Source organism: Fistularia commersonii, chromosome 9, assembly GCF_037954325.1.
Source record: "Fistularia commersonii isolate RoL2024-O1a breed Wild chromosome 9, RoL_Fcom_v1.0, whole genome shotgun sequence".
Taxonomy (NCBI): Eukaryota; Metazoa; Chordata; class Actinopteri; order Syngnathiformes; family Fistulariidae; genus Fistularia; species Fistularia commersonii.
Window position 1 is genome coordinate 9289316 of NC_141292.1, and position 9280 is coordinate 9298595.

At 40.5% G+C, this 9280-nt stretch overlaps 1 protein-coding gene across 2 annotated transcripts; it reads left to right on the forward strand.

Annotated features, from left to right (window-relative positions):
• The first annotated feature begins 486 nt into the window (after positions 1–486).
• trappc13 (trafficking protein particle complex subunit 13) lies at positions 487–9196 on the forward strand. 2 transcript variants are annotated; one of them, XM_086152324.1, is made up of 13 exons: positions 487–646; positions 2106–2174; positions 3161–3260; positions 4262–4346; positions 4432–4559; positions 5034–5106; positions 5326–5370; positions 5906–5923; positions 7482–7615; positions 7944–8142; positions 8226–8326; positions 8641–8788; positions 8882–9196. In XM_086152324.1, exons 1-13 carry the CDS (start codon positions 601–603, stop codon positions 8987–8989), a joined length of 1254 nt encoding a protein of 417 aa, XP_086008450.1. In that variant the 5' UTR covers positions 487–600; the 3' UTR covers positions 8990–9196. The 2 variants fall into 2 exon arrangements, with proteins under 2 accessions (XP_086008450.1, XP_086008451.1); XM_086152325.1 differs by lacking the exon at positions 5906–5923.
• The last annotated feature ends 84 nt before the right edge of the window (positions 9197–9280 follow it).

Sequence of the window (9280 nt, forward strand, 5' to 3'; positions counted from 1 at the left end):
ATGTTGATCATTGTTTGGAATAGTATAAGAAGAATTGAAATGAATATAAGTTTTATTTTAAATGTTTAAGTTTCCAAATTTCTTTAATTTTAATGTCAGCCACCAGATCCACCCCACCCAATTTTGACAAGAATTACTATAATGAAAGTATCAGTTTCACAAATTGATAAATACGTAACGTTAATTTAAACCAATACACTTTAATGACTGGAAGAAAGGTGTACTATAAAGAATATCTATGATATCTTTTTAATTCGAAATAAAATCATTCTTGTAGTCGTGAGTTACAGATTTAAGGGATTCTTTGTGAATCTCCGGTTAAGGAGAAGAAAATTGCTCTTTTATTGGTTATTCTAAAAAGATTAGGATTCATAGTTAAAATTAAAAGTTGAGTCAAAATATCCTTGTTGAAGTAGCTGGTTTGTCCTGTGGGTGGCAGTACACTTCTCTCGGTGTCTGAATCAAAACAATGAAGAAGAAAGCCACTTCCTGTAAGGTCAGAGTTCGCCGGCTAGCTTGTCAACAACCTAAGATGGTCAACAACTAGCATAGCAGCTAACACCCCTGTCATTCCAGTATATAATTAATTCCTCTGTCAAAATGGATGTAAATCAAACAAAGCAAGAACACCTCCTCGCGTTAAAAGGTATGTACTCGTTTTAAAAAAATGATATTTTTTTAAATGTATTTTCGAATGTAAAAATCTTTATGAGTCGGGCTATGGTCACTTCTTGTTGCAGCAAAATGCTATCAGCGCTAGTAATGTTAGTCTAAAACTTTGAATTGTGTAATTTCTATGATATAAAGGAAATTAAGAGACTAATCCGAGAATGCTTTTCCTTTCGTTATCGCTCTCCGAACCCCCAAACTGAAACTTGTCTTCAGAATGTACAACGGTCCATATCGTCATTGTAGCACAGCTTTACAGCTGGTTCATCAGCTGTTTTAGTCAAGAAACAAACCAGGGGCGGCAATGTTTCTTAATGCTTTAAAGATATTCTATGTAGCCTAACTTCGTATATTATGGCAACTGTCATTTGAACATGCTTGTCAAACTATTTAAATCAGAAACATTGCATTGTGGCCCATTTAATCTAAGTCTTTAAGTATATGACTAAAACATACTATTCCATATATCGTGCAACTTTTATGTACCGTATTGCATACAATCTTTTTCTTTGTGAAGTTTATTGTGAGTTGTCTGTTGAACAGAAAAAAAACAAGTTGACTGAATAATTCTGTTATATCTATGACTGTCATTAAAGTGCTTTATTCAGATTTTTCACTCTATGACAGTGGTTTTTAACTTTGTTAGAGGTACTGAACCCCAGCACTTTTATAAGTGCATTCACTGAACCCTTCTTCATTGGAAAAATATGACCTTGGGGCACCTTTCACATTCAAGACATAGGTATATGTTTTACTGGTGGACAAATGAACCGTGCACCAAAATTACTGTGTTCAAAGAACAAAACCAGCAAAACATGATTTTCACTCAAAAACAGAAACATAATCATGAATATTTACTGCTGCTGCCTTTGAGAGACCAGGTCAGAAATGTGCAGCTTCATCTTGGTTAGTTCCACTCTCATGTCATTTCGCAACAAAGCTTGTTCCTTTTCTTTGTTTCTATGTCCAGCATCCTCAAAAAGGATTGCAAGCAAAGATATGATCACGACTTCTTAATGCATCAAAATCCCTGCAGCACAGATAGGCCAAACTATGTAGCATGGTCACATGCTGTCAGTGATGGCCAGACAGGACGAATTATATGAGTCCGATGTGTGCTTGACCCCCGCCAAACCACCGAGACTGACTCACAGAACCCCCGGGGTTCGATTGAACCCAGGTTAAGAAGTACTGCTCTATGATAATATCACACCTCTGTTTAGTGTAGTGTTGGCCCAGGCCTCCACTTAGGATTGACAACATTTTATCTTTGCTCTTGAAATGTACTCAAGTTTCAGCAGTCTGGTTACACTAGAACAGTATTTACTGTGAGGGGGAAAGGTTGATTTTACAACATAAATGTTGAAAGAATCTGAACAAAGCACCTCTCCAACCGATTTGACTGTCACTAATTAATTCTACTTTTTTTGTATCAGTGATGAGGCTAACAAAACCAACGCTCTTCACAAATTTGCCAGTGACATGTGAAGATCGAGATCTGCCAGGTGAGTGAGTTCATTTATTATACAGAAGTATTCCCGTTGGTTAGTTCGCTGGATCTCCTCATTCAAGGGCTTAAAAGTTCAAATATCCTTAACTGAATCTCTCAGCTGGACTGAATATGTCTGCCCAAGGATGTCAAGGATGTCTTTCAATTTGGTAAAGTCAGTTAGGCATTTTATATGACTGTGAAAATGGATAATAAAACATATCAAAACCTACTCAAGTATCATAGAGTCCCTGTACAAAAAACTCACTACATTGGGCAGGAACGACCACTATAATCCTACCTAAAATTTTAAAGAAATATCACATTTTGGTTTAAAAACATATTTAATTATGGGTGTTTATCATTAAAAAGGAATATGGACTACATGCAGTTCGAGCAAGAAATTTCATGTAGACTTTTAAGCTTGGTTTCATTATGCATTATTTGCTCATCCTACATGCACATTTGCCTCATTTATCAGAGGGTCTGATGTCAAACTTAGACCATGTAGACTTTCTGGTGTTTGTTTTTGCTTTTAACTAAGGGCAGCTCCGCACAGAACCCTGTGTTTCACCATTAACTGAAATCCACATGAACTGTAAATCACCCATACACTTTTGGGAATGGCTCCTATTAATATGTTGCTGGTTGCTGGTGTCAAATTTCAATATTCAAAATGCTTGAATTTTGTTTTGGAATTGTTTTTTCTGTCTGGTTTCTTGTCTTTAAAGATTTTTATTGTGTTAATGCAGCATGGATAGTATTAAGAAAATATTTATGCATATTGGGTTTAGATTTTCCCGCGACCCTGAGTGCAGGATAAGCGGAAGGATATGGATGAATGGGTTTAGATTTTGAATGACTCATTAGCTGTCAGAGAGCATTGCAGACGTGCATTCCCTCTGGCATGTGCTCTGTATGTTGTAGTAGCCGGCGGGACGCAGGCCAGGTTCATCAGTACGTGTGGCACTCACACATGAAACACCTTTTCCTCCTTTGCAGGGGATCTGTTCAGTCAGCTCATGCGAGAGGACCCCTCCACCATCAAAGGAGCGGAGACGCTAATGCTGGGAGAGATGCTTACCTTACCACAGAACTTTGGGTAATTAACCTTTTTACTACCCGACTCGTGTCGGATCAGTGAGGTAACAGATTCGCGAGCATTGGATGTTTGAATTTTTTTTCAACAATCTGCCAGATGGCTGAATTGCCCTGATGTGAAAACTGAAATTTCATACGATGACTTTTTGACAATTGGGTCTTCTTTGAGGCAACCAGCTGGATACCGGCTATATTTGTATATAAAATTATATTTCTGGCTAACCAAAATCCAGACGTTTCCCAACGTCTAAATCTGGGCATTGACGTGGCACGGAAAAACCTGAAAAAGCTGGAAAACAGTGGAACAAATTTCCAGTCGCACACATCATGTGGAAAACGAGAGAAAAACCAAAATGTCCTGGATATGTCAAGAACATTCAAATACGGTGGTTGAAATGTAATATTTGAATAGATTAGTGTTTGTATTTTCTTTAATTATATTGTATCACTCAGCGGTCATTGTAAAATATGGTCGAATTAGCTATTAAAAAAAAAAAATACAGCTGCAGTAGCTGCAGCCTTAATGAATACTGACCCTTTCTCAGTTCTTCCACAGAAAGGAACATATTAGCATTTGGACACAATCCCCATCTGTCACAGCAGCGACAATATGGCTGGACATTTCCTGGAAATGATCTACATATAATAGTGGGAACCTTATAAATGTCAGCATTGATGGCGCCTCAAAAGCCAACATCTTGTAGACAAACCTTATAGTATAAGAGTTTTTTGCATTTTTGAAGTTTGTATTTATCTGGGAAATGGACATTTGTTTACTAAATATCTGCATAAGCCAGAAATCTATATCCATATAAATCAATCTATAAAATCTATCTTTTTTCCTCTGAATCAGATATTATTCCCTTTATGCGAGAAAGACAGTTAAACTACAACATGCAGTTCAGTCCTAAAGTGTAAATATATACGTGCATCAGGTAAATTGTGGTCACACATTGCTCTAGAACTGGGATTTTGACATTTCCGTTCCTTATACTTCCACAGAAATATTTTCCTCGGTGAAACCTTCTCAAGTTACATAAGTGTGCACAATGACAGCAGTCAGGTTGTGAAGGACATTCTTGTTAAGGTATTGTGAATCAGGAAAATCACGACACGCTCCTCTTCCCCTTTTCACCAACAAACGTGCCATTTTGCCGCGTATTCTGTTCCAGGCCGATCTCCAGACGAGTTCACAGCGGCTCAACCTCTCCGCCTCCAACTCGGCGGTGGCAGAGCTGAAACCGGAATGCTGCATCGATGACGTGATACATCACGATGTCAAAGAAATTGGAACGCACATGTGTGTGCCCATTCTCTGGAGTTTTTAAAGAATTCACGTCCTTGTGTGATTGGAAATACTGTAGCCCTGAGGGTCAAAACACGATGACAATACAGAAAATAACGAAAAACCTACACGTCAAGGGTGTCAACAAAATCAAATGTTGCGTCAAATTGTAAATCAGAACCACAAATACAAGTGAAAAACAACAAGATGCACAAACATGACGAATGAAAATGTCACATAACAACTGGAATTAATAAAATACGCCAACAAATAAAATCAAAAACCACAATGGCATATATTAAAAAACATTAAAACACAAACACCACAAGTTAATCGAAAGAAGTTTTTCTGTTATGAGTTAATCATAGTTAAATTCTCGTGTTTTCCTGACCCTCAGGCCCAGTGGATTAAAACTGAAATGTCCTCTGGTTGCCAATGCGGGGCCTCTAATGATGGTGTGGTTCTAAGTCTCTATCCCGTGTGTTTCAGCTTAGTCTGCGCGGTTAGTTACACCACTCAGTACGGAGAGAAGCTCTATTTTCGGAAGTTCTTCAAATTCCAGGTGAGATATACTCGAGCATTCTCATTAAACGACTCATGTGCTAGTTTGGTAGAGTTGTGAGAAATATCACAGATCCACAACAGAACAAATGCCGCCCGCCACCCCCTGCTCGTGGGGTGGGTCCCATTCTCCTGCCCCCCCACCAATCCTTGGATATCTCTCTGCTGAATGGAGGCGCAGGGTGAGAAAACCTTCAGCTTACAGTCTATTTTCAATCAGGTCTTGAAGCCGCTGGATGTGAAGACCAAGTTCTACAATGCCGAGGTGAGTGTGTCCCTCTCCCGAGTCCGCGCCGGGGTCGTAAAAAAAACGTTCAGATGCCAACATTCGAAGCGGTTTGGAGCTCGTCTCTCACCACGTTCCTCTGCAAATAGAAGATGTTAATTGGATGACACGCGACCTCTTACTTAAGCAGTCGTAACATGCTTTTATATCATATTTCATTTGGTAGCCAGGAGTGCTTGTAATAGAGGCACTTAGCATAAAACAGGCCTCCCCTGGAAAAACCTCTTGTACCTCCAAAACTTGAGAGACTGATAAAACTCACAATCTGGACCTTTTTTTAAAACAAACAAACAAACAAACAAAAAAAAAAATCAATTTGATTTTTGTTTGGTTCATTCCTTTAAACTTGGAGATCCACAGGTTTTTTTTTTGGGTAAAAGTCAGCAAGCTTTTTTTTTTTCTCCCTTCTCCCTTGTTCATACCAGTATTTTTAGAATGCAAATATTCATTGTCATCATCTTCGGCATGTAACTTCATTTGTTTATTGTGTCTTGTATTTTATTTTCTCCATTAGAGCGACCTCAGTTCCGTGGTAATTGTTTCCTACGTTCTCATCACTGAACTCTTTTAATCTTCTCTTAATCCTTTTCAGTGCAGCTGGCTTTTGCTTTCCTGGGGCAACCAATAGAAAGGTGCAAAGTTAAAAAAAACAAAAAACAAAAAAAAAAACATGGAAAGGCGGTAGATATTTGAAACTGGCCAGCCAATAGTCTTTAATTTGGATATTTGAAAGATGTGGGTGTCTGGCTGCTGGAAAGGAAAATACAACCAACCGATGTGTTTAATTCCCAACGGAATTCTTGGTACCGATCATCTCATAATTCCATCTAACCACAGACTGTCCTTGAAATGTTAACTTTCCATTGTTTTTTTTGTTTTGTTTTTTTTTCTTTCATTTGCTCTCTCTTTGGACGCCCATGCTTTTTCTGGCAAACTCTTTGAATCACAGCTTAGAGATTTTGGTGTCAGTTTATGGTGTCAAATTGTGTTGGGTGGGGATTTGGGTGATTTAAGTCTTAATTAATTTTTTTTTATTTTTACGAATGACTGTTTTTTAAATGGTTTGGAGCTCATAAATTAATCTAAAAATACTACAGTGTGCCTTCTAAAGTTTCCATGCAATGCTAGGCACTGATGCATGGAATGGCTCTGTGATTGAACTTCATGAATGGTTCCATCGCAGGCATGAACTAATCCGCTCTCCACTCTCACTGTATAGTAGAGGTTGCATTGATGGAGTATATGCCAGCTTCAGAAAAGATCAAATTGTCGCCTTCATAAAAGCAGAAACCAACAATCCTCTGAAATGTTTGGGGGGGGCTTCGGAACTGAGGGGACACCTGAGGTAGACTTTCCCTCCGGCAGAGGGACTTCCTGACATGTGGAAGCAGGTGGTGGCTCGTGCTGCAACAACACCCCTCCATCTGTGTTTGTCTTGGATATTACGGAGGAAATCCTATATTCGCTGATTGAAACAACATCCAGAGGGTGTTAGCTCGCTGTTTACTCAGCCGCGACACTGTTGAATCAAACCAGTTGATGTGTCGCTCTGAATGGCTCATCCGGTAGCCAGAATCACAAGTGGTGCAACCCCTACTGTAACTTTTTTTTAATTTATTTTTGATTGTTTTTCTGCTGGTCTGCACATGTACTAACAACTCCACTCGAAGGGCACACTGAGCAAAATTAGCAGTCTGCCTGTCGTGATTCACTCATGGGTTCATGTTGACAGTGCTCCCAGCATTTATTGGAAAATCGGGAAAAGTAAAAAAAAAAAAAAAAAAAATGAAGCTATGTTGAAAACGTCACGCTTGGACATTTGTATGTGTCAGGTTACAGTACAGTGAAGCAGTTGCACAGTGAGGAGCACTGGCTACATCATCCCTCACTTTGCCCCACAAATGTCATCTTGGAAGGTCTGGTAACCCCTGGTTACCACGCCACAGATTTCTCATGGCTGCAGCCCACCTGATTGATTGATTGATTGATTGATTGATTGACAAAACCAAACATAATTTTGCTCAGTCCACCTTGGGGATCGTTTGATTGGAGCTGCGACCCTCCCCGTGACCCCTGGCTCTCCTCCACAGACGGACGAGGTGTTCCTGGAAGCTCAGATCCAGAACATCACCACCTCGCCCATGTTCATGGAGAAGGTCTCCCTGGAGCCCTCCATGATGTACAACGTCACAGAGCTTAACATGGTCTCACACAGAGAAGAAGGGTATATCTTTTCTCCGTCGAATGACCTGCACAATGAAAGTGGCCACTCTGGGAGTAGATTTTAGTTTTTCACAGAGCATGGCTGAAAGCACAGCACAGGTTTTTCTGTTTCTTCCTGACATTAGCTAATGACACAGGCTCTTTCTGCTCACCTGAGTGTGACAGCAACATCAAAAACTGCTGTAGCTCCTCAAGCTGTGTGTGGTTCATACTCAGACGCTCCGCTCCCAACTTGTTTCGGAAAAATATTAGTAGTAATAATAATCAATGAACCTCTATCAACCTCACTACTCAGTGCCGGCACTCACCCATTCATTCTTTCCCACCAGGGAATCGACGTTCGGTAAAATGTCCTACCTGCAGCCGATGGACACCCGGCAGTATCTGTACTGCCTGAAGCCAAAGCCGGAGTATGCGGAGAAGGCCGGGGTCATCAAGGGGGTGACGGTGATCGGAAAACTGGATATAGTGTGGAAGACCAACCTTGGGGAGAGGGGGAGGCTGCAGACCAGCCAGTTGCAAAGAATGGTATGACTGCGGCCAGCTTGAGCCAGGCCGCACCGGCGCCCTGTTTACTTCCTGCTACTAGCCTGTCGCTTTCTGCCTTCCAGGCGCCAGGGTACGGGGACATCAGGCTGTCAATGGAAATGATCCCAGACACCGTCAACCTGGAGGAACCTTTCGATATCATATGCAAAATCACCAATTGCAGGTCGGTCCGGCTTAAAACTCCTGAGGCTTTTTTTTTTCCTTCTTCCTTTTTGAAATGAATATTTAAACACAACACATCTGTTTAACGCAGCCTTTCCATCTGACGCCAACTGCTCGGTCCATTTGATTTATTTTGATTAGTTACAGGTGAGATCTTGCAAATGATTTCAAATTACTTCTGCCAAACCTAACAGTGGACTTTGGTTAAATTCTTAACCTTTCTTACTTCTGACCAAAGATAGTCTCTCAATGCATTATTACACTTCCTCTATTTATTTATATGAGTTTTAATTTGACGCGTGACTTGCGCTGCAGTGAAAGAACCATGGACCTGGTGCTGGAGATGTGCAACACCAGGTCGATCCACTGGTGCGGCGTTTCGGGTCGACAGCTTGGGAAGCTCAGCCCTGGTGCCTGCCTCTCCCTCCCCCTCATGCTGCTTTCGTCCGTCCAGGGTCTACAGGTACGCCCCCTCAACCGGGTGATGTAGATATTTAGAAAAGAAAAAAGAAAAAAAGGTTGGTGTCGGTGTGTAACGCTGGATTCTTTGTCCCAGAGCGTTTCAGGGCTGAGACTCACAGACACGTTTCTGAAGAGGACGTATGAATATGACGACATTGCACAAGTGTGCGTGGTGTGTCCGCACACCAGCAACGAGTGCTAGGGCTTTTATCCGCTGTATTGACTTTTAAACATGAAACGGACCAACCGTGGAATTATGCACGTCATGCCGGCATTTCACTCTCTTTGGGGGATACATGTGTTTTAAAATAACTTTAAAGAAAAATGAAAAGTGAAGAATACAAATCTTTGGAAATATGTATGTAAATGTCCATAGGTGTGAATAAAACCTCTCGAGTTTTGTTCTAAATTGTTCTTCTTTAGTGGTTATTATCATTTTTAAAGTCCTGATTCTCAAAATAAAATACCTCTGAGACCCAATTAATCCAGAAAG